Source organism: Pezoporus occidentalis, unplaced genomic scaffold (assembly GCF_034315485.1).
Source record: "Pezoporus occidentalis ecotype Australia unplaced genomic scaffold, CSIRO_AGI_Poc_V1 ctg122, whole genome shotgun sequence".
Classification (NCBI taxonomy): Eukaryota; Metazoa; Chordata; class Aves; order Psittaciformes; family Psittacidae; genus Pezoporus; species Pezoporus occidentalis.
Window position 1 is genome coordinate 405,113 of NW_026913016.1, and position 26,370 is coordinate 431,482.

The window sequence follows — 26,370 nt, forward strand, 5'->3', positions numbered from 1 at the left end:
TGTGTTCAAAATACTATTAATTTATCCCAGTAAACACTGTTCCAGGAAAGCTCTAAGGAGTCCTCTCTGTGATTCTCAATTTCATCAGATCCTAAGACATAGATGACTTGTCAGGGTGTTCTCCAAGGGTTTCCCAGTCATCTGGTTAATGTGAGCTCACACTGAATGCCTAATTCAATGAAATCCAAATGCTGTTTTATCAAATTTGTTAATTTGCAGCTACATAAAGTCCTGTAGAAGCCAATGAAATGCCATCCCCATGCAGGTGCAATTTTCCATTTACAGGTGTATCAGTAGGTACCGAGCTCTTAGGTGGGTAGTGCATTAATTTCTTTCTTTAAATCCCTTCACACCTCATTATCAGGATACAGAAATACCACATCATGCAGAAGTTTTCCTTGCAGTTATCATCCTTTAGACAGTATTTTGCAAATGCAAACTACCAACCATTCAATGAAAGAAGCAGGAAATCTCTTCTGATTTTGTTGTTTGAAGAGCTCTTGCTGTGCCTGTGGCTCCTCACAGACTTAGAAAGCCCTCTGACAGCCAAGGCAGCTGAGCTTTACTGGAACCTACAACCTAGAGATTTCCCTTTCTCTCAGGAAATGGCTCTCACCCTGAGACAGGGCAGGTCATTGGGAGTGCAGCTTTCTCTAATTCTGCTCATTTGTATCATGTGTTTGGTAGCGAGCAAACAGGGCACAGACACACACAGCCTATTTAGAGTAGGCAGGGGTGACTGGCCACAGCTAGTTGTCCCCAGTGCCTTGCCAGAAATTGCCCTCCCCTCAAATGTGTTTGCTATAGTTTTTATAGGGTCACTTCCTAACCCCCTGAAAAGCTTGACTGATGTATATGGCTCAAACAGCAGATTACTAACTTATTTTGCCTTAATCACGTAGGGAGCAACTCATGAGCAACTTGGCTGATGGATCAGCAGGGAGACGACAGTGAAGTTTAGGCAGGGAAGTGGTAGTAAACATCTCAGAGCGAACTTCCAGGACTTTTTTATTTGTTCACATCGAAGAAAACTGTTACCATCATGTCTAAGTATCTTAAAGGCCACTTACATGGTGTTTACTTCTTGACTGTTCCAATTTTAAGTTTTGCAAACTTGTCTCCTCATTTTATTTTAATGTACTGTGCTGAGCTGCTCTGGAGAGCCAAAAGGACTCATGCACCTCAGTCTACTCTGTTATTTCCAGGCTTAAAGCGTAACCTTTAATTTCTTGCCCAGCTCATCTGGCAATGCACACTGCTGATCACAGGCTAATTTGACTCCATGTCCAGAAGCAGCACTGACCATACCTCTATTACAGATTTCATACTGCATTTTCAATTTTAAGGTTATGATAAAGAATATCCACATGTCAAGGTAACAAATACCTTGCAGTATGGTTCATTTTTTACTGAAAAATTTAACAAAGGGACACAACAGACATAGCACTGCACTAGGAGTTATGAATTATGAAAATATTAAGGCATATAATCTACCAAAGCACAGGTAAAACTTAGTACTGACCTGTAATAAAATTATAATAAACTAGAACTGTGTTTCCTTTCTGGAAGGAAACCTGATTGCTTAACAGTGTAAAACAGTTTCCAAGCCTGATTTCACGTCAATTATCAGGCAGTTTATAGGGAAGCAAAATTAGCACTGCCCATCCTCTTTTAAATACAGACATAATTGTAGCGTGGGTTCCCAGCTGTATCTTTGGATAATATCAAATGTGAAATTAAAACACACTCACCACTGCTTGACCCTTATAGTAACACAGCATGCCCTACTACTGAAATGGTCCTATGGTAAAAAAATAATCACTGAATTACATTAAAAGTTTCCCTACAGCTGAATGTCTACATTGCATAAGTAGGGGGTCTTTCTTACCTGCAGTTCTCTGTACAGAAGTATGACTCTGTCAAAGTCAAAACTTCTATAATACTGCTTACTGCCTTCAGACAGCTCTTGGTGCAAAGAGAGCCCTTTGACCTTTTTCTCACAAGTCTCATTTTGGTACCATTGGGTGGATGTTTTCTTTTTTTTCAGTTTCCTGAAATTCCTTCACCACCTGAGGTGAGGTGCAATTTAGTGCAATGTTTATATTCCTTACATCTTTTTTCTCTATGACAATGGTTTTAGGAGATACTACCTTTTATTACTTAGTAACAAAAAGTTAGCATGGTGCCGAAAACCATATTGTCAACACAACAATCTATAATCTAAACTAGTTACCACAAATATTAATGGAATTAAAATACAGTAACTGAAGCACATCATACCTGTTTGAATTCTGAGTCTTTTCCCACCATGACCTGAAGACAGTAGATAACGGGATCACCCTTCATGGGCTGCAGAACCTCCCATGTGATCTCACAAGTGTGATCATTTATCCTCTCTATTCTTGGCGCTGAAGGGAGCAAACAGAGGTGAAAGTGAGCTCCGCTTTCCCAATCACCTAACACTGTTATGTTCTGACCACTTGTGAAATCCTGTATTCTATCTGCTATCTTGTCTCAGAGAAACAAAAGATTCAGATCCAAACATGTTATTCCTGCAACATTTTCTGGAACTACAACTAACAATTCACACAGGTCTCTATTGCTTGTTTACGTATCACCCAACAGAAAGCACTGCACGTGTGTATCATATGCAAAAGAACCCCAACCAACCCATAGCTGCTATGCTTAAAATTATACTAAACATGGTAGGAAGAATTTTCACATCACCTTACTATAACAGCCTGGTCACTCTCTTCTGCTAAGCAAGGATTCTAACAAAAAACCTTCTTCTGTCAAAGAACTCATTAAGTTCCAAGTCTCCCATTTTTCGAGTGAATATTTTAGAAGTTTTAGGCAATGAAGGAACATTTCCTTACTGTCCCTATCTGCATCTGGAAAAGGGCTTAGCATCTTAAATACCCCACATACAACACAACACTAAAACCAACTTGTCATGCCCTCATCCCCCAAATGAAGAAAGAAGCACCTTTACCTTTCAAGGCAGCTGGAACAGATCTGGGAGTAGTGAAAACGTATTCTTGAGAAAGGGGACCTTCACCAGCTTCATTACATGCCTGAATACAAAATTTGTATGATGTTGACTCACTGAGCCTTTGTACTTTGTATGTATGACATGGTCCTCTGTATAAGGATACAAACCTGGAAACAGAAAGAGCAGCTTATTTTAAACACAGAAAGGACTTCCAAAAAAGCTACAGTTTAGTCTTGAAATCTATTCCCCCAGTTTCCCAGAATCTAATGAGAAGCACAGAAATTTATTGCAGAATTAAATGGTGTTCTGGCATTACTACACAACAATAAGCTGGTTTTCCAGGGCCAAGTTTTTATTTCTCATGTCTTTGAAATAAAAATCTCTTTTACACAAAGAGTACTACAGACTGTGTCTGGGCAAAAATGATCCTGAGCATCTTCAGAAACCCTTCCACACCTGAACCAATGGGAAAGGATAGCAGCTCTCTCTTTCAGCAAGCTGCGTACACTGCTTTTTTTTTTTTTTTTTTTGCCATCTAGTTCTCCAGCATCTTTAGCTTTTCAAAATCAGGTAATGAGATTTTAGCTTTTTGCTCCTTTGCAACTCTCCCTTACTACTAGGAAGGGGTTATAGATCCAACTGCTCTTGCACATCATTGCCAGAGATGGGTGACTGATGAAGCTCACTCAGACCTGCAGAGGAGGCCAGAGTCATGCTTGCAGCACACACCAAGTCCTACTGTGGGAGCTTTGCAGACTGGCCACTCTCCTTCATGTTATAATTCTTACACAGACTGATCATGGCAGCTTTCATTAGATTTTCAATTTTGGTATCCGCAGCACACAGCACAAGTTCATCGGTTCCTGGAGAGGTTATCTTCTACTTCAACTTTTTCTTTTCTTTTACATTTAAAAGATAGTACCCGAACATGACCTAGTCTCTGGTAATGGTAATGAATTTCTTTCCAGTTAAGAGTCTAATTTCTTTTCCTCACTGCAGAGCAAATTCACCTAGTAGATGTCTTGTACTGCTGTCAAGCTAAAGCTACTCAGAGATTCAGATGCAGTACATAGTGTGGCACTACTGTTCATTTTACCATTCAGGCAAGGGTACTTGCTGTATCATCTCAGCTTACGTTCCGATTTAACATGAGAAAAAGGATCCCTTAAAATAATACGTTGTACTATATGAGTTTATTTTCCACTAAAAATAAGTGCATATACAGACAACAGAGAGTAAAGAATTCACCACTTCCAATATTAAGTACATAAAATCCACAAGACTGATTAGACTTGATACTTTGACAAAATACTTGACCAAATGGGAGAGAGAAAAGCGTGCTGGTATGAAACATTTCATTAAACTCTTCATATTGAATTATAAATAAAAACTATGAAGTTTTTGATCTTGTACTTCCCAGCATGGAACATTAGAGCCCTTCTGGCCTTGCCAGATGAGATGTTGTTCTATGTCTGTGGTAAATTCAGCAAAGCATATAGAATTTTGCCCTTTGCTGCCATCTCCCAAGCATCAGACCACAGTGACAGAGGGCAGATGAAAAGGATGCCAAAACCAACCTTCCGTTCTTATCCTCCATTTGAAGGTGGTACTGAATGGAGTCAGTTAGTGCTTTTGCAGTTCCCTCTCCCCACTTCAGCTTGAGAGTCTGAGAACTGCATGCAGCACATTCCAGTCGAGGTGGATCTGGAGGAAGAGGCTTTGTTTTCAGTTTTATGGTGTGGCTGAAAGGACCTGCTCCGAGACTGTTCAGGGCTTGAATTCGTACTCTGGTATTTTAAAAGAGAGAATAAATTAACTTGAAATTAGATTCTAAAAAATAACTGGTCATTTCCATCATTCACATTCAAGAGAGAACAATGGTACCAAATAGATGGTATTTCTCCAGTGAAGACCTTTATCAATATTACGGTTTGACAGACTGTCATGAGTATGCAGGAGTGTCACCTCTCTTGCCACAGTTTAAGGAGCTAGATTGACCCAAAATAAAAATTTCTTAGCATATTTGCATCATTCACATTAGTGGAAAGACACAAAAACTCTGTCAGCCACTTCAAGAGCGGTCCAGCTTCCTGACCCTGCAGGCTTTGTACCAAAATTTTTGATAGCCACATTGGAAAGATGAGGGAAGCCGAAAAAAAACCCACCTCCAAAAGAAACGAATCCTTATCTTTGGCTATTAAATCAGGCGAGCTCAGGGATGACTACAGGGAAGTTTTATGTGCATTCCGGAACGGATCTGATTTGTGTAATAATAAAGTCATGGTGCCCAGCCACCTCTCTTGCTCTTTTCACTAGTAACACATTTCTGGGTGCTGCAAACACAAGCTAACTTGGTTCTGCTTTGAAAGGGAGAGAGGGAAACTAGAAGTCAAAGGACACATGGCTGAGGGGTTTGTAGAACTCGAAATTTAGTTTTTTTTTTTTTGGCTAGTCCATGTAAAACAATGCTGGCATTAGGTTTACACAAGTAAGAATTAAAAGGATTAGCTAATAAATGAATTTCTAAAACTAAAAAAGCAGAAAACAGAAATCTGAGGTTCTCTGCATCTCTCACAGGTAGCCACAGAGAACAAGGTGAGCTAATCTCAATATGGCAATGAACATTTGCTTGTCTAAAACATCTAGGTAACTGTATCTAGGTAACTGAAAAAAAAGTAATCACAGTAATCACATTGTGCGACTGTCAATCACACAATTTCAAAATATTGAAACAGAAATGTGTGCAGGCTTATGAATAAATATTTCTCCTTCACTATAGTAATATTTAACATTATGATAATGTATTATAGCACAGAACTAAGGTTAATATATGCAATATTTTATTTGCACAGAGAATTGGCATGTGTATTCTATAAAAGCACTTTTGTGAGTAGAATCTTAGAATAGAATCACAGAATGGTTTGGGTTGGAAGGGGCCTTAAGAGATCACCTAGCTCGAACCCCACTCTCTCGGGGCTGGAACTAGATGGAACAAGATGGAAGATGGTCCCTAGTAGAGGGGACACCTTTCACTAGATCAGGCTGCTCAAAGCCCTGTCCAACCTGGCCTTCACACAGAACTATCTCTGCAATAGAAGTTCCTGTTTTTTATAGTTTGTTGACACAGAGAGCAGTGGCTCTTCAAATTGCCAGCATTAATGTTAAATACTTGTAAGGCTGTCAAGTAGCTGTGCAGGGCATACCTGTAGGTAGTATCTGGCTGTAAGCCCCCTATAAAATAGTTCAGAACCTTCCCAACAGTTATTGGTTGCTTATCTCCAAAGTCTATGCTGTAGCCAAGGATTTCAGATCCGTGGTCACAAGGCTCTTCCCAGCTTATAGCAAGGCATGTGGAAGGAGAATAGTGTGGACTTTCAACTTCATCTTCACTTAGTCCCTGAAGACAAGTCACAACTGCAGGTACAGAGGCTGGAGTCATACATGCCACTACTTCACTGAAAGGGCCTGCACCTGCGACATTCACTGCCTGTAAAAGCAAAGGAGACCACATTTTTATGGGAGGGTCAATTCCCTTTTCCAGATTTCACTAACAATAGTTTCAAGTCTTTACCTGAACCCTGCAATAGTAAATAGTGGCAGGCAAAAGCCCTTTCATTTCACAGCTGAGCCCAGGCCCACAATAGGACATCTGCATACATCCTTCCACACCACCCCATTCCAAGCGATACTCTGTGACATCAGCTCCATTACTCACTGGAACCTTTAAAATGGATATAAATAGTTAGAAGTTAAATTCACTGACCAATGAAAAAAAAAAACACAAATCAACCAAAGTCATCACATGTGTATGGTCTTTTCCATAGATATGTTATCCTCCCATTCCTTTGCTGATTTTTAATTTAAATACCCCACCAGAAAATATCTTATGAAGAAAACAAAAGAAAAACACTGCTGCTGTTTTGGATTAAATACTCAGAGACAGCAATCATACCAAGCTGCAGAAAATAATTGCTCAAAAGCATGTTTTTTTCTTTACCCTTCTCTTGAAAGTTGAGTATTTGCTACTTTCAGCACTAAGCTATGTGCAGGTAAGTGACTGAATTCAAACACATCAAAGGATGACATTCAATGCTCCTGAGCTGTGACTGATACGGACTCCACTTCTCTCACTCACAATGAGATGTGTTTGGTAAGAAAACTAATGCAGCTGTGGATGGCTGTGCAGCTGTCAGTGAGGATGGGGTAATTTCTTAATGTTCACTGTTGCTGCTGTAGATCTAACAGTTCACCTTAACAGCAGCAGGAAAATACAAGTCAAAAAATGCAGGGATGACAACAAAAGGAGGGGCAGCACTTGATACGCTGAAGGTATAGCTACCAGAGGAACTTCCACAGGCAGGATGTGATATAAACTTCAGGAAGTTCAACTAAGACAAAGGCAAACACAAAGTCCTGGACCTGAGACAGAACAGTAGTGGCTGAGGAGCAACTCCACCAAAAGAAGAACCCATGTGTCCTGGTGAGAAAGTTGCATGTGAGTCAGCAATATGTGTCTGATGAAGGCAAACTATGTACTGCCTGTATTAGCAAAAGAACAGCAAGAAGGCTAAAAGGAGTAATGATTCCCCTCTACTCAGCACTTGTGAGGCTGCATCTTTAGTACTGTGTCCTATCTTGGGCTCCCCAATATAAGACAGACATTGACATAATGGTGTAAGCCAAATAAAAGGCCACTAAAGGGGACTGCAATGAAGAACAAAGGTAAAGATTATTTGGTATCAACATGATAGGGGAGATCTTACTGCTGCCTTAAATTACTTACTGGTAGGGTACAAAGAAGATGATGACAAATTCTTGGAAGTGGCACAGTGGCAAGACAAGAAGAAAGAGTCATGACTTGTACTAAAGGATATTTTGAGTAGACATAAAGGAAAAAAAATTCTACAGCTTGAGACTTTGGCCAGAGGCAGCTTTACGAGGCTGCAGAATCTTCATCTTTAGAGATAAGTTAAACTTGACGGGACAAGGCACTGAGAAACCTGACTTAAATTTGAAGTTAGCTCTGCTTTGACCAGAAGGCTGAAATAAATGACATCTAGAGGTCCACTCATACCTTAGATACTCTGTGACTGTATAAACCAGACATCTAACATTGGTCAAATTAATCCTACCTGAACACTGTGAGAGATTCAAAAGGTTCTGCCTTACAGAGATTGAAGGAGAGCTCCTCTGTCACACCCATCAGGTGTGTTTCCATTAGGAAACATCAATTCTACCTTCCAGGTAATATAGTTGAATCTTTTGGGTTTTTCTCTGTACAGTTCTGTAACTCAGATATTTCACTCCATCTTGAGTCCCTGAAAAGCTGTGTTTAAACAGTATTGCCAGATAGATTCTTCCTTTCTACAAGCTTATTTTTATCTACTGCATCTTTTTAATCAAATCTCTAAATACTATGGGTTTATAAGAGACTTTTGCTGCATTATTTCTGATGTAGTAATATAAAATTAAATCATCTTATAAAACCAGCAAACGCAGAATAATCAACTATAATATGTGTATATATTAGCTCTGAGGAAAGATAAGTACATTAAAGAGCCTGCACCACTCAGAAATGCAGTGCTGCAGTTATGGTGAAATTCTTAAAAGAACAAAGATCTCAAGTACCTGCAGGCTTGAGATCTGTAGGTACATATATGACAGGTATATATCTGCAGGTATATATCTGCAGGTATACCTACTGAGTATCAGCTAATCAGTTAAGTATGTTTAAAAATGTGATTAGAATACAGACTTAAGCTTTTAAAGTTGAAAATGTAGAAGACAATCATGTTAAGCTAGGTGCAACATGGCATTCTTACCTCCCATGACACCTGAGCACATGCAGCAGATCTGCATGCCACTTGAGGGGGCCTGCACTGATCTGGTGGTCCAGGTGCTGTAGTTATTTCACATTTTTCCGAGTAAAGTCCGAACTATTAAAAAAGGAATTGATAGAAATAAATTGTAAAAATAAAATTACCACTTTTTAAGTTAAGAGTTTACCATAGCTGGGACACAGAATATAATACTGAAACTTTGCATTACTTGCTTATAAAATAAATATTTGTGGAATGTGAATTCAGGATTTATTTCAGTATTTGACTATTCTCCAGAACAGCTCAAGAATCTTCTCTACAGCAAATGCAATCAGAATAAATCTGACATTTCAAACTCTCAAGCAAAACAGGAAAGTGACATCCAAATCCTTATTTTGAAATTTTGTGATGGCTGCACTGTAGATCACATGATTTGTAATTGCCTATTTATATCTATCTCAAAGAAATAAAGAATTAAAAAAATGCTTGAGCTATAAACCACTCTTAGTAGAGGGTGGGTAAGACATGAGGTCAATGCTTTAAAGCCTTAAGTTATAGACTTGTTCACAAACAGCAACTGGTTTTGAGAGTCCTTATGAAGAGAATGTTATGGAACAAATGCAAGCAGCCCTGCCTGCCTCTCTGTCTTCAAATAAGGTCTTTGGAAATGTAATTAAATAGAGCTTGTTCTACAGCAACAGTTGGTTTAAACACATTTAATACTCCAAATAGAGAAAATAGTCTTGTAACTGATAGAACATTACTCAGAAGTTAAACTAAATATACAAAAAAGAGCTACGAAATGCTAATAATTATGTTCTAGAACACCAACAGTGGTAAAAATAAAGATCAATTTACAAAGCTGTATACAGAAAATAATTTACTACCTTACTTCACATGAGAACAGTAAAGTTGCAAGAATGCTTTGATAAAGTACTTACCATTTTCTAACCATTTCCCAATGCTATCATTCAGATACAAGACATAATGAGATATTTTCCCTTCATCTAAACCCCTCTTTATAATAAACTGATGTTTAATGGTCTGTTCCCACATAACGATAAGCCATGTGAAACAGATGACTCTACATCAGGAAATCCTAATTGTTGTTAAATGTTTCTTTTAAAAGAGAAGATCCTTATTAGTGATTTCAGTCTCTGGAACTAATTTCATTCCAGACTGTCTCCTTACCCCAGCCTTGTTAGCTGCTCGCAGTCTGAAGCTGTATGTCCTCCCTGGAAGAAGGCTGCCTACTGTGCATTCAACATCAGAGCCTTGGTAAACCTCTCTGTGTTCATCCGTTTCTGTATGACACATTTCCAGACCATAGCAGGTAATGGGTGAACCACCATCTACCTGAGGTGGTCCTGAAAGTGAGAAAGAATGAAAAGCTCATTTAATTTTAAGACATAACACATTTGTATCCCTTACACTCACTAACAGTTGTAATAGAATTACCCCAGCGCAGCTGAATTTCTCTTGCTCTTGGTCTACCCTGTAGCCTTGGAGGCTGGCATAGGCCAGGAACCACTGCTGGTGTCTGCACCAGTAAAGAATCAGATGCCTACAAAGGAAAGATAGATTAATAAAGGGGCTAGAACAAGCACTATCTATTATGACACAAGTAAAGGCAAATAACTGAGTCAGAATCAGGATCTTCCATTTTATGAGCTACATCTTCATATACATGAAGATGCTTAAGTGATCTGGTATGTATTTCTCACAATACCTATATAAAACATGCTCCAGTAATCACAAAATATGCAAAATTAACTTTTGTGTTTTGGTACACATGCAAGGGGTAGAAATTAAAACTGGTTAATTATTGGTACAAACCTAGTATAGATGTTTGAAATACGAAAATGTAAACTCATTCTCTTTTCCAACAGAGTGCAGTTTAATGATTTCTAAAACTTTACGGGTTGTATACTTTCTGTACAAGAATCCCTCAGAGAGCAAAAGTGGGCAGAAACGTCAGTCAGAAGAAATAGAAAAATACTGAAATTTCAACTTTTTCATTGCTTAGTAATACCTGATGTGTAACAAACCACCTCTGATTTGAAGTGCATGCAAAAATACATAGCATAACAAGCAGCAGATGGCACTCACTATTCTAGATGCAGACAGAAGTGAGTCAGTGTGTGGTAATTAGCTTCAGTGTGATACAGAACAAATGTGAGTTGGTAAGCCTTTTAGTTTACAAAAGAGATGCATTTTAGAGTCTCATTTCACAACTGCTTTCTACATACGTTCCAGAAGAGTGGGTTGGAAGCTTTGCTGCTTTTCAGTTCTTTTGAAATATACTGTTGCACTGAACAACTGATGCTACTTAAAAAGTAGAATGTTTCTCATGAGGCGTATGTCTGTGACAAGCTACAGAAAGTTTAATTACATATTTCTTTACTATTCCTCTGTGGATTTCTGACACCTTCATAAAGTATCTGGGCTTTCTAAAGTTATTTGCTCTTTGGTACTCAAATAATGTTTATTCTAAACTAATGGAATAGGTTTGGGCTGAGGGGAAGGAGGCTGGCAGCCCAAAATTCTCCAAAGACATATATGCATTTGTGGTTAGGAGACTGGAAGTATACTGCCTTCCCCCTTTCCCTGTACAACAGCAAGCTCAGCTCTGATGACAGGGAATGCACCGCAGCTGAGCCAGCACTGAAGGGGTTCAGATTTATTCTTAAGACAAGGTAGCCATGGGCAAGGCTTTCTTTGCAGGAGACTTCTATGTTGAGGAAGAACACATAGAAAAGGGAGGCTAGGGAAGAAATGGCAAACACCAAGAATGCAAGGCTGTAAGTTTTTCAGGAGATCAGCTTGACAGTGAAGCCCTGCTGCAAGTGTGTAGAAAGCCAGGGCTGGCTTTGTTACACTTGCTGTTGGGAAGGAGGGAGAAGAATACTGCATGATATTTGTGGCACTGGAGGCTGAACTACACCACAGAAGGTACAGTGCAAGTGTGTATGTAATGTGTATATACAAGGCAGCATAGCAGGGCACACACGACTGGCTGGGAATACTGAAAACTAGGGCTATGTAAACATTTTGACTGTGGCTGAGACAGCATGAGAAGAGACTATGGAGCACAACCCTGTAAAGCCAGAGGAAAAACTCTGTCCTCCCCTGGCTGCTGGGCTGAATTGCCTACTCAGGCAGGGAACTCATCACATAGAAAACATTAAATTAGCACTGCTGTCTTGGGTTAGGCCTTAAGGAATGACATTATACCACTGCATCACACAGGAAAAGACATAGTGTCTATTTCTGTAAAATTACTTTAAACAAAATACAATATCGGAAAAGAATATTCACATGTATTTCTTTAAAAAGTGGCCAGAAACATGAAATACTGTACATCAATACCTGAAGTTTTTTTAGGTACTACTTATGGCCATTTTGTTAGGCTCTTCTGTACAGTATTTGCTGATTAACTACTGCACCAGATTTCCTTTAAGAGTGAAAAATTTTATTTAATAAAAATATTACCGTGCTTTGTCCTCCTTCCCCAACGCAATATACACGTAATCGATAGGAACAGCCAGGATTTAGTCGGTCACACACATGTTCCCTAGCAGCTCCACTGTATATTGTCTCCCATTTGTTTCCTGAAAGGTTAGGAATAAGTGTGCAATGAACCAAGGTGTAATTTGCCACACTTCAGCACCAGCCACAGCAGGGATCCTAGCTTCCGTAAGTGTGTGCATGATATTTATAAAAGAAAAAATTAAGGCTTGCTTTGAGTTTCCTGGACAAAGATCCAATCATTTCATAAAGCTAGTTTCCCAGGTAAATTTGTGTAGATCTGCTGAAATATCATCCTTATTCACATTAACTAGGAGAGAATTTACTTTTAATGAAGAAGTTACTACTGGACTAGGAAGCACACTCAAACATAATAACCACATAAACAGAAAAGCTACAAATGCAAAGTTCTCCATGGAAAAGAAACTTTGAATGACAGCATTAATTCTGCAGACTGTAACTACAGTTTACAATTGATAAAGCTTGTTCCTAAAGCACTGGAGAAGTATGAACCTTCATTCTCAATGTGACTGTGTTTCTGAATTTATAAGGTTACTTAAGAGGTCTAGATTTTAAAATGATTTAGCTGGATAGCTTTATGCCCAGTTTAAAATATTGTTAATTTACTTTCTGTATAAAAGAACAGAAAGGCAAATAGCAGAAACAGTTATTTCAATGGTGTTACTGTTCTCCTTTAATAGCCATAAATGGAGCAGCACTAGTTTTCATCTATCACACACATCCAACTGTTTTCTCACCTTAAAATGTCTGAAATGTGTGATTTCATTTCCAAAACAAAATACACCTCATTAATCAGTAAACCACAGAGCACCTCTTTTGATGGTTTTGAGGCATTTTATAAGGTAGAAAAAAAAGAACCTTCTGCAGACAAGCACCGACACCCCTGATTTTTTTTTTAATGGCAGTCCCTTGCAATACCTTTCCCTATTATAATACACATTTTATTCTTCCCATAGGCACACATATACAGGAAAAAAAAACCCACAGCTGAATGCCAACATATGCTCCTAATACTTACCATTTAAGCCTTCAGACATTTCTACAACATACGTGTTTATCGCTGCTCCTCCACTGTCTTTTGGCGGATCTATAAAAACCCAGCAATAGTACAACTAAGTGAGGTAAATTCAATGGTTTTGTAGCTTTTGAAGAAAATTTACAAAAGGCAAAATCAACAGCTAACTGGAGATGGGTGCTTATTTAGACAAATAGTATCCTAGTTCAGGATAGCTGCAAATGACTCAAATTCTCCTCTATATGAAGCTGCCAGCTCACAACCCTATCATATACTCTACAGATGATAAGTGTCAAGTGAATCAGGCACCCTGGAGATGCCACAGCAAATGTTTCAGTTAGTCTGACGTGTTCTGGAAGGCTGCCTGATTACGGTTTCAGAGACATAGTTCCTAATGATCCTGTAGTTTGGACTGCAGATAGGAAAAGATTATCATACTGATTTGCATATAAGAATATTTCAAAATGATTTAAGGACAGGATTTAAAAAATATAAATAGTCTGGGAGGGAACAGAAGTCAGGAGCTTCTGAAACTTCACCTCTAAATTTTTAATACATCACTACAAATTGAGTGCACTACCCTCCCTGGTATAATATTCATGTACAAGATATGAATCTACAGACCTCTATCTTTGACATATAATCCTGCAACTCTCTCAGAGCTGACTTAAGAGACCAGCAGAACTAGAATAATGTGGAAAAAGAATACTTTGGACAAACATAAAGACAGCATGATACTTCAACACAGAAAGGTACTGCTACCTTAACATTACATTATGTATGTGCTGGATGAAACAGTGTTGCCTCTTAGACAAGGGTTACTATCATATCACACCTGCTAAACAAAATGACACTTCTTATATGGCACGTAGCACTTTCTTGGTTGGAAAGTAACAAATTACTCCAAATGAAAAATAGAATTACCACATGAAAATGAAGAGAGTATTACTGTTCAAAATAATGACTATTAAAGATTTTATGTATAGATATTTTAACTGTTTTTCAATTTACAAATTAGGTGCTTCTAATAACTTCATACATTATCTATTATCCATAAAAGATCAAGTATTGGGCCCTGATGTAGCAAAGCACTCTGGAAAGATGCAAGACTGGACTTGATGAGTTCTAATTATACTCTACAAGTAACTTCTTATCAATGCAAAATAATTAAATATGCTATTAAGCAGAAATAGGTAAGAAGTTTAGTTACCTCTGACAATAAATAACACCTTTAACTGTTTGATTTTCTGCTAAAGTACTGCATCACCCAGTACTGTTTCACCTTCTGTTTCACAGCATAAGGCTAAAAAAAACCTGGAAAAGTTTCTTACGAACCTTAGTGAATAGAAACATTAATGTATCAAACCAAAACACTGAAGATGGAACTTGGATCTTTGTTTTCAGCATAATCTCGTGGCACCTACTTTTTGTGCCAGAGAAACAGAACTTTTGTAGTACACCAATTACTGTTTTTTTAGTTACTGTAGTCCCCTGCAACAGAAGTCCCTGATATAATTTGTATATTATTCTTCCCACATAATCACCCTATTATGCTGGTACCCTAATTATTTTGAATCAATATTTTGCTCTTAGTTTCATGAAAATGTATCATAATGGCTCAGTGAACTGGATTGTTACGCAAGTAAAACTTGGACTTCTATATACAAATATACATAAAACACTAGATATATATATGTGTGTGTATAGATATATATAATACAGACAACATACTCTAAACAAGAGTTGGACAGCAATCTTACCCCAGATTATTTTAAAACTCTGTGCATGAATTTTTCCTTTCACTGAGGGTTTTGAAGGTACCCCAGGCTTGTCTGCACATGTAATGTACTCTACTGTCTCACTTGGACTGCTTTTCCCTTCTGAGTTATAGGCAATGACCTGCAAATACATTAGAAAGTATTATAAACAGAACAGATGCACTGGCTAGTGGTATGCTGTTCACTGTTAATGGTAAGGTCAAACTAATGTATATAGTTATATTAGTTATAATTATATATTATATAATTGTAACATATACATTATTATATTAGTTATATATTATAGTTATATATATTAACTATTATTATATATAATGTATTAGACATATAGCTACATAATAAATTATCACAAGAACTAAAGCTATTATACACCTTCATTTTACATTTTCATCAATCCCATCGTTAAACAGGCACTATACTGAGATTAAAAATTCTTGCAAACTGCAAGCTAAAAAAGTCCTTATAAAAGCCCCCCAAACCCTAGCAATTGTGAAGCATAATAATACTACTAGTAGTAATAGCAACAATAACAGAATAACCTTGGTATCTCCCAAATTCCAAATGTTGGTGCATAAAGTTCAGCTTCTACTTAGGATGCTTATGAGTTGCCTGACTGTAAAAGGGATCAGGACATCCAAATTTCAGTGACATTAATGGAATGTATGAGTGCTCAATATAGCACAAGCCATTTTATTTCAAGTCAACGATCTAAACACTTGCTCTTTCAAAACCATGTAAGATACTCAGAAATTGGCTAGGTCTAAGAACCATTCTTCCTTACTGGAGTCGCACCATTTATTGATAATGAACTACACACCATTTTTAAACTTCAACTGAAGGAACTCTGAAGTACTAAAAGTTTAATTACACTTTCTTGCTATTGAGGTAAGACTATTTTAATGTATGTAAATAAAGGGCAAAAAATGATGCTTTACCAACTGCTAAAGAAACCTGAATAGCTAGGATGAATTAAGCAGAGCTCTCATGCGACTACAGTACCTTCTTTTAAGAATATATATTTAGAAATAAAAAGTGATTATATGGGTATGTTGTATTAACAGCAAAGGTGATATAAACTCTTCAGTCCCAGGGAAAATGATGGCAAAGGTTGTCATGGAAGTTATTTACAAGCACATGATTTATCAAGGGTAAATTGTGTTTGACCAACCTGAGTGCCTTCTAAGATGAAACAACTTGCTCAGTAGATGAGGGGAGAGCTGTGGACATCATCTACCCTGATTTTAGTTTGACGTGGTCTCCCACAACATCCATGTAGACAGGCTGGTAAGATATAGACATAACAGATGGACCACAAGATGGGTGTGGAAAACCTGATAGAATGACAGGCTGAAAGGGTGGTGGTTAATGGTTTGAAGGTAAATTAGCAGTTGCTCATGACTGGATTTCCTCAGCAGTCAATTTAATGTCAGACACTTGGAAGTGATCTGGATGGCAAGATCACTTGGATGTGAATGTACCCTGCCCAGGTTTGCATATCGACTAAACTAGGAGCAGAGAGAGATATGCTGGAAGGAAGAGCTACCATACAGACTTTGACAATCTGGAAGATTGCCTCAACAAGAACTGTATGAGCTTTGGCAAAGATAAAGTCTTGCACCTGGGATGGAATAATCCAAGCAGCAATACAGTCTGGGATCTGACTAGCTAGTCAGCTTTGCTTTTTTTTTTTTAGCTTTCCTGAAAAGGACCTTGGGATTCTGGTGGAGCTCAAGCCAAATGAATCAGCAAAGCATCCTGGCAGTAGCAAAGGCAAATTGTTTTGTGGGCTGCATCAGGAAGACTTTTGCCAGCAGAATGAGGGATGTGATTATGCCACTTAACTCAGCTCTTTTCAAACCATGCCTGGAATACCATGTGCAATCTTGGTCCTCCCAGTTCAAGAGACACACTGGGAAACTGAAGAGAGTTCAGAAGAGGACCAGCATGATGATTAGAGGGTTGGAGAACCTGACACAGGAAAAAAGGCTGAAGGCTTATTCTGCCTAAGAAAAAAGAAGTTTCATTAAGGGGGACACAATCACAGCCTTCTAATACCTAAAAGATAGCTATAGATGAAGATACTGTCTTCACAAGGATCTGTGATGACAGGACAAGAGACTGTAGACACAAAATGTGTTAGGGAAATTTCTAGCCAAATATAAGGAAATAAATTCATCACCATGAGAACAAGCTGCCCAGAGAAGAGGTTGAATCTCCCTTGCTGGAAATACTGAAGTCTTAGCTCAACAGAGCTAGAACAGGTTTGAATTGCATAACCTGAGGCCCTGCTTTCCACACAAGTTTAACACAGATGATCCCCACTAATCCTGTCAAACTTTTCTGTGATTCTAGGCAAACAAATTGCTATTCTTTACTTTCTGTGTCTGCAGTTAGTTCACTATGTATTCCCATTTGTTCAAAACTGAACAATGTAAAAAAAAAAGGTTTTTTTTTGGCTTTTATATTTGTTTTAAAAATAAGCAGAACTGAAATAACAGCAGTAATGTCAGCACAGACTGAGAAAAGGAAATGTGAGTTAACAAGTATCTCAGACATTAAGCTTCCTTATACAGTTTACAAGATTAACAATCATCTGATTGTCTTTGTACCATTACAAATGAACAGGCACCATTAGTATTTACATATTGCAATAAGGTTTAAAAGCCTTAAGGAATATTACTACTTATTAAGTCTTTCCCTGTATAATAAGAATTAAAGACCTGATTAGCGCAATATTTATTTCTTCTTTATACCCCATGAACGAGTGAACAGAGAATTCCATTTACTGTTTTGTTAAGAAAAATAGGGTATAATCATTAAGGTTTTTTTATTTTAATGACAAAATTAGGATGTGTAAGTTAACTACATATTTACTAGTAATAGGTGTGATTAGCATATAGGAATACTTTCAAAGGAAGACTATGGTTAAGTCCTACAAAAACTAGTTTCAAGGTTATTAGCTGTTCTTTAGATAACGTGTGGCCATAACAGTCTTAGCTTGGTGCAGTCCTTGGAGCACACTGCCTGTTTTACATTATTTAAATATTGAGTTATGTAAAAAAAAAAAACAACAAGTACTGCAAGACTAATCCCCATAATAACCCTTTCTAATTAAGAAAGTAATCATCGTCAACAGGGCAAAATATCTGCTCTCATTTGAAAAAGGCTACCTATGTATTACTGTTAACTCAGAACAAATAAACCAATCCTTAAACTGTGACCTTTCATATTGCAAAGATGCTGCTCTTCAGCAGTTCACAATTTTTCCTTAGGAAATAGTATTTTAGGCGTAAGCAAGACAACAACTATCAACACTTTTTCCCCTGTAGACAGAGATGAGATTATTCTGAGTCTACTTTGTACTGTGAGACATTCTTTAAGCTTTGTTCCAAAACCAAGCAACTGTTCAAGAGTGACTTACAACATAGAACAGCCCAGATTGGAAGGGACCTGAAAGATCATCTGGCCCAACCTTTCAGGGAAAAGCAATCCTAGGTGAGATTATCTAGCATGTTGCCCAGTTGCATCTTGAAAGCATCCAGTGATGGGTCCACCATATCCCTGGGGAAGTTGTTCCACTAACTGATTTTTTAACTGTGAAAAATTGATTTCTTACACCAAGATGAAACCTCACCCAGTGCAACTTGCACCTATTACCCCTTGCTGTCTCCACGTGCCTCCTTGTGAAGAAGAGAGTCTCCCTCCTCTTTGTAACCATCCTTTAAGTACTGGAAAACTGCAGTGAGGCTTTCCCAAGCCTTTTCCCCTCCAGGGAGAAAAGATCTAATTCCTTTTGTCTTTCCTTATAGGGCAGGTTCTCCAGCCCTGTCATCATCTTTGTGGCCTTCCTTTGGTCCCCCTCCTGTCTGTCTGTATCCTTCTTGAATTGTGGGGACCAGAACTGAACACAGTACTCTGGGTGTGGCCTGATGAGAACTGAATAAAGTGGGATGATGATGTCTCTTATCTCTGCTAGTAATGTCCCTATAGATGTAGCCCAGGATTCAATTTGCCTTTGCTGCTGCAGTGCTGCACTGCTCACAGTCAGTTTGTCTGCAAGGACTGCCAGGTCCCTTTCAGCAAGACTGTTCCGAGCCTATGCTCGACTCTGGTTATTCTGATCCAGGTGCAGGACTTTGCACCTGTCTGTTACTGTTCATACTGTTGTTGCTAGCCTGCTCTTCTAGCCTGGACAGGTTAGAAGAATGGGCTAGCAAGAACTTCTCTGTAAGATGGGCCTCCCTTCTGATGTGTTCGTCTCACTACTCAGTTTGGTGTAACCAGGAAACTCGGTGAGGATGCTTTTAATTCCATCAGCTAGATCATTTGTGAAGATGAACAGCATGGGGCCCCATACTGATCCCCAGGGGATTCTACTTCTGTCAGGCTGAGTAAAAAACACTGATTACCACCCTCAAGTGTGGCCTGTTGGCCAGTTTTCTACTCATCTCACAAAACCACTCATCCAATCTGTATCTTGCCAGTTTGTCCAGGAGAAGGCTGTGGGAAACCATATCCAAAGCTTTGCTGAAGTCCAGATAAACATCTACTGCTCTCCCCAGGCCAAACAAAAGTGTTACTTTGAGGTGTAAGGTTATCAGGCTAGTCAAGCATGCTCTCTCTGCCTTTGATGTAGGCTTTTCTCAATCACCTGCTTTATTTGATCTGTAATAGTTTCCAGGAGGATGCTTCCATTACTTTCTCAGGGACTGAAGTAAGACTAACAGGCCTGTTGCTTCCTGGGTGCTTTTTTGGGCCCTTCTTGTAGATAGATATGATGTTTACCCTCTTCCAGTCATCAGAGGTATCCCCAGTCTCTGTGGCTTTTCAACTATTATAGATAGTGGTGTTGCAACAATGTCAGCCACTTCTCTTAACATCCTGGAGCAGATTCTGTCCTGGCCCATAGACTGATGGGGGTTGAGCCCTTGCAAGAAGTCACAGCCCAGACCTTCCTCCACTAGTGGGTCAACACATGGTTTGTCATGGCTACCTGATCCTGTGATCTGGTGTCCAGCTATGCTGGTAAAGAAAGAGGCTAAAGAAATATCAAGAACCTCTGCTGGCATTATTAATAACCTGCTTCCCTGCTTAGTAATGGGCCTATGTATATATTCCCTGTGCTTCTGCTTACTGCTTATGTATCTGAAGAACCCATTCTTGTTCTTGACATCTTAGGCCAATTTAGTTCTAGCTGATCCTCAGCCTTCCTGACTGCATCTCTGCATGTCCTAGCAAGGTCCTTACAGTCCTTGATGGCTATTTGGCTACCTCTACATAGATGGTATGCTTCTTTTTTTGCTTTTAACCACACATCCAGAATTTAATTGTTAAGACACTGTTAAGTCAGAATTTACCCTGAGCTAACAAGTTCAACCATCAGAGCTTATTAGAATGGGCTCAGCACCATGGTAATATAAATGATTTACTAACTTGGGCTCAGTCCTATGCTAGCACCAACAAATGTTTTTTGGCTGAAGTTGCTCCTTACCCCAACACTTTCAGATGTGTTTAGAGTCTATCAAAGAACCCCATGGCTACACAAAGTAATATTATCCACATAGAAGTCAGATCAAAAAATCCAGCTGTAAGGAACATTGTCTTGTGGCATGGAATTTCAAGATAACTGTGTTATGCCCTTGCAGAGGCTCTTATTCCTTCTGCAGAGATGATTAATGAAGCAGGTGTTCAGCCAATAGTTTTAAGAGACTGAAACTGTAAGAAACTGGGATCAATTCTGATTTTCCTTAAAAAACGTCCTCCCCACTTCTGAGTGACCCTCAAGCTCCTCTGGTGAAAAAAACCAAACCAAACATCCATAAACCAAATATATAAAAACTTCTTACCCTAAATTTATATTTTGTACTACGCCTCAAATTCTTCACCGTGTAGGTAAGATCGTCACCATCATATTTTGGCTTGAAACCATATCCCTGCAGAATTAAACAGGATTACTTGACACACTGTATTTGCAGCCTAGACCATGCAACATACTTCATACAAATAAATTACTGTTTCACACTGTAATTGTTATGCTACTCTGACAAAACAATAAAGGCAACTTCACCATGTAAACACCAGGGTTTTCTTGAAGAGAGGGAATTAATTAACTATTCTCCAAGAGGAAAGGAGAAAAGAACAGTAAAGAAAAGCATATACAGTGCCAACAGAAATTATACCTAACACTTTCAAAGGGTAGAACAGGAAGCATTTAAAAAGGAAGGTGGTTAGGCTGAAATTACATCTAGAAGGACCACTTCTCATGATGCAATTACTTTGATCCAGCTCTTAAAAGGTGCAACTTTCACATGCAAATTCACAAAGTTAAAAGTAATTTAAAGCCTTTACAGGACTTCAGCTTAATAACACTAATAATTACTGTGACAATAAAAAGAAGAAAGCTATGTGGCTTGGTCACAGCAATTACAAGTCATTAGCTTAATTTCAGAAAATACACATCCTTTTAGAATATTCTAGCAAAAGTAATCATCGTTACACTTTATACAATAAAGGGTTAAACATACACATTATAGTCTCTTTCCTTATTGAGAATAAGTAGCCTAAACTTACTGAGTTCTCATCCTCCATCTCTAATATATATGAGATTCCTTCATCTGATGGTGTTCCTGAGGGTTTTGTCCACTGTAGGGATAGCCAAGTAACTCCAGCATTAATCAGCAAAGGACTTGCTGGTGTGCTTGGGGCAGTGCCTGAGGTATGATACAGGACTTCTTCACTGAAACCACTGTTTAAAACAGAATATAAACTAAGTAGACACAGTAATTAATACCTAGAAACATATCATTCTTACTAAACACAGCAATGACAGTTTCTTGCACATGTGCACAACTGGGAATTGCAAGCTAGTTCATGCAGATGACTTAACTCGCCCATGAGTCTGTCAGTAAGAAAACTTTTGAACAAGGTTAACATGTTCATAACTGAAAGATACTTTTGCAGGATATAATTACAATGTTTTACTAACCAAAATGTTTTGCTATTTCCTGTTAAGTCATCATTCTAAAACAGTTGAGCTCTATACACAATAACGTACTAATATCAGTGTTCTTCCTATTCAAAATGAAACCATGAAGACATAAAAGCATGTACGGGAAGACATTAAAAAAAATCTGCTTCCAGGTAGACATTATATGCCTCAAATATACTGTGAAGTACTAGTTTCTCTAGTGATTCAGAAAATAACAGAATAATAGCCTCATTCAATGTTAGGTTACTTTAAGAGTTGCTAATACGAAAGTCTTATTTGCAGAACAAATAGAGTGTACACTAGTGGATCTCCTAACAAAACTGTTAACCTTATCTGACGATGCTTAGATACACCTTGAAGTGAAAATAAGTTACATAAAAAGACCTACTGTAAAACAGAGGGATGCTAAAGTCAGTAAACAGGCATTATGTGTGCACAGATGGTCTGACACATATCCAGCTGGACTAAGAAAATCCCACCTGTTCTCATTTGCTGCTTCTACATCAGAGCTGAAGAAACATCTACAGGCTTAAGAGCTAGTTCAGGGTTTTTTTAAGCATGTGAAACTAATGTCACAAATGTGATTTTAATTTACCTAAGTAAGCATCAGGAAATCCTGAAAACAAAATTCGCTGTATGGCTTAAACAACAGTAAGAGTTACCTATCTTGTGTATCAGAACCTGACTTTCCTGAAAGATCTCAATATAGAGATACCTCAATTTCACTTTCTCTCTTACCCAACCTACACTAAAATACTGCACAAATTGTATATTTTGGTCTGCTCTAAAGTCTTTCTGGCATAAAAAAAATAAATAAAAAAGAAGAAATATTACGGACACCTCATCATCGAGAATGTCAATAGCACCCAAAGCAGACATACAGTCTGTGTGGATATCCAAACTGTGAAAAAGATTGTGAAGCAAGAAATGAAAACGTGCAAAACAAGAGAAAACTTAAATTTGAGGGGAACAGGAATTTTTTTCTTGCAAAAAGTCACAAGCAAGCAAATTTTGAAATGAAGCTGATGTGGCACCTACAATATAGCTACTAAAATATTTTCCAGCATTATCTAGGTAGGCCAGAGGGAGCATAGAGAGAGGCTAAACAAATACTAAACCTACCTTTAATCACAGAAAAACTACTGAAGGAGTCACCTTACCAGCAGATATAACGTACAAAACCCCACACATTTAAAAGATTCAATGTCTTTACTTGATTGACCCATTCCAAAACACACTGAAGTCATATAAGTATTCGAGTGATACCCACATTTGAAAGACTCTTAAAACAATTCATTTAGGAGTACAATAATGTTATATATCTTTTAAACAAATTTTATTTTTCCAGTTTTCTTTAGCTACTCTTTCAGGTGTGATTGGAATTAAATTTAAAAAGATGAGTAACCCAAAGATAAATTATCTTTCCCTGTTGGTAAAACCATTTAAACAGAAGTATCCATATGCCTAAGGTTCTCAACATTCTTCACAAGGAATCAGACACTCTACCCTAATAAGTATTATTTCAAGAGACTTCTTAATTAAATAATACCATAAAGACAATAAATGGCAACTTTACAAGTTCATAAAATACTGATTTAAAAACGTATCTGGTGTACTTATTTTAAGAAGGGTACTTAACTGGTCAGTACCTTCTACCAGCTTGTGCTGCAGGAATCTGTAATATGTGCAGGTATTCCTGGAGGATACATTTACACTCAGACATAACAGCAGAACAGCAAGACAGCCTGAGCACTGGATTCTACTTAGCTGCCAGCCCACTCGCTGTCTTTATTTTTTTGAACAGTTCCAACTAAATCTCATCAAGACAAAGTCCAGGAGCAACTCAGAGAATAATTCATTCCAGAAACATAATCCAGAAGCCAGTGACATAATAAAGACTGTGTCAGAGCGCACCAAAAGTCATTCTAGCTCACTATAATGTCTTCTGACAGTGCCCAAAGCAGGTATCTAAGAAAACGCAGGAACAGGAACTATATGCAACATATTCCCTGAGTACTCTCCAAAGACTCCCAACACATGCCCCAGATCCCCTGAGCTAGCTGCAGTTTTACATGCTTCATAGTCCGCAAAAGATTTGTTCTGCACAGCATGAATTACAACTCCAGGTCTGGCTCCCTATTCTTTATGCTGTCCTTCAACACTATCCAAGCAGGCGTTACTCTCTCAAGCACCAACCTGTGCCAGCTGAAGGACAAGCAATACACATGCTCTGTTTCATACTATAAAAACACAACTCTGGTGAGCTGCAGCACAATGCTCATAACATTTCAAACACTGACTTAAAAAAAAACAAATGCAAACCAGCCAATTTAGGCTGACAGCTAGAGAAGCCCTTTTTTTTATGTCACATAAGGACCTCATGGCCCAAGTGTGACCTGGTATTCTCTGCTGAAGTCAGATGTCATTCATTCAAAAATTCAAAGTTTGGAGCTCTGTAACTTCTGAAAAGCAATTAAAAGTAAGAACTCCACCTTCTAAGAATTTATAATAAGCTCTAGAACTTCAAAATAATTTAGTGATATGGTCGTGTCATAGTCTGTCTGTTTCCCAAGGTAACAGAAGACTAACAGACACCTTAGCTAAAAGTACATATCCCAGTAACAGGACACGGTTGAGAAGCACAATACAGATAGACCTACAGATGGCAGCAGGGGTTCTGCCAGACTTCCTGCTCTAGCGAGTTACTGACACCTATTTATACCATCACCACTACAACTCTTGAATTTAAGAAAAGATGATAAGCCCTGGAAAACTGCTACACCAACTTCAGGAACTCTTAACACCACGTCAAAGCTCCTTGGAAACAAGAGCAGCAGAAAGCGTGGTATGAAGTACACCAAGATCAGCACAGCAGCAGCACAAGCACTGCAGCATTTAAACTATTCAATTAAGTCACTGGCTGAGTTGCTTGTCTTTTAAGCATGATCCCCAGAATTTTAGTAGAAGTGCTTATTACATTAGACACAAAAGGCACAACTGCACTGAATGCATCTCTACACTGTAGAGCTTAGTAAAAATTCTGTTGCAAGCACATGCAGTAGGAAATGTCCAAGGTAGCAACTTCAGTGGTCAACATAGATCTACAAAGACTGAAGCTAAAAACCAGCACAGCCTCAGCTGATTTCATGTGAGAGCAGCCAGGCTGTATATGCCATGCTCGAGCTCCCGCTCTAGAGGCACTATATACAAATGTCTGAGCAAGACTTTTTTCTTTAAATGCCATCATATGCCTTTCCTAAACAAGCACACACTTGCATGCATATGCATTCCATATTTACGTATGTAACAGCAGTATTTACCTCATTCCCATGTCATTTTTGGCTGCTAGCCTAAAGGTGTACCCCATTGCTGGTGATAGTTTAGTAATTCTATACTGCTTCTGTTGGCCATAATAACACTGGCAAAACTCTCCATTTCCTTTTCCCTAAAAAGGAATAAGTTAGTCACATTATTCACCCTGTTACATATGTGTCCACCAATTAAAGTAACACACAAACATGAAGCAAACTAATTTTTAAAAATTAAACGTAACTCAAGAACCTCCCACACGAGTAGTTTACAAAACTTTGTAGGTATACTGAAGACTTTTTTCCTTCCTTTCCATCTTCTGGCTCCACAGCATCAGAAGGAAAAAACCATGAAGCTTCTGCAGCTCTGCCATCTCAGGACAGCTGTTTAGGTAGGGACTGAAGGTGCTTGTGAGGGCAAAGTAGATCCACCCCCTTTGTACAAAAAAAAGACTGCTACAGGAAAATGATCCTTCAGTGTCAGCTCCTGAAGGAACTACTGGACTACAAGTGAAAAAGCACTATCAGGAGTGGCAGAATCATGTAATTAAGATGCTATTATTTTATATTCTCTCAGAAAAAAAATGGGCAGTAACAATACTTTGCTTCAGGAACCACCTATTTATCACATGCCTCTAGACAGAAGACATAATTTTCATACAACTTTATGAGCAAAGCCACATGCAATGCTTTAAAAAAACCTACAAGATTAAAAATAAAATAGAATAACTTGCTTACTTCATCCCATTCTAAAAGGTAACTGTGGATTTTAGAGCCATTATCACAAGATGCCTGCAAAAGAAAAGAAGAAAGTTAGAGCTCTAACTGGATACAAAACACTTAAGGAAAAATGCACGTATGGGTCAAAACATGACAAGACCAGCAGAGTACAAAAGATGTTTCCCTTTTGATTGTTTCACT

The 26,370-nt window shown here is 38.3% G+C and overlaps 1 protein-coding gene across 9 annotated transcripts in view; it reads right to left on the minus strand.

The window, feature by feature from the left end:
- The window catches only part of FNDC3A (fibronectin type III domain containing 3A), a 125,514-nt gene that overhangs the window by 2,914 nt on the left and 96,230 nt on the right, over positions 1 to 26,370 (minus strand). For all 9 annotated transcript variants that reach the window (XM_062607337.1, XM_062607336.1, XM_062607338.1 and 6 more), the window contains 15 exons: positions 26,188 to 26,241; positions 25,462 to 25,586; positions 21,724 to 21,898; positions 21,000 to 21,086; positions 15,136 to 15,274; positions 13,379 to 13,447; positions 12,304 to 12,422; positions 10,270 to 10,375; positions 10,003 to 10,178; positions 8,815 to 8,928; positions 6,564 to 6,713; positions 6,196 to 6,479; positions 4,570 to 4,779; positions 2,993 to 3,159; positions 2,281 to 2,408 (listed from right to left, as the gene is read on the minus strand). In XM_062607337.1, coding sequence (XP_062463321.1) covers positions 2,281 to 2,408; positions 2,993 to 3,159; positions 4,570 to 4,779; positions 6,196 to 6,479; positions 6,564 to 6,713; positions 8,815 to 8,928; positions 10,003 to 10,178; positions 10,270 to 10,375; positions 12,304 to 12,422; positions 13,379 to 13,447; positions 15,136 to 15,274; positions 21,000 to 21,086; positions 21,724 to 21,898; positions 25,462 to 25,586; positions 26,188 to 26,241 — 2,103 coding nt within the window. The remainder of the gene's footprint in view (positions 1 to 2,280; positions 2,409 to 2,992; positions 3,160 to 4,569; positions 4,780 to 6,195; positions 6,480 to 6,563; positions 6,714 to 8,814; positions 8,929 to 10,002; positions 10,179 to 10,269; positions 10,376 to 12,303; positions 12,423 to 13,378; positions 13,448 to 15,135; positions 15,275 to 20,999; positions 21,087 to 21,723; positions 21,899 to 25,461; positions 25,587 to 26,187; positions 26,242 to 26,370) is intronic.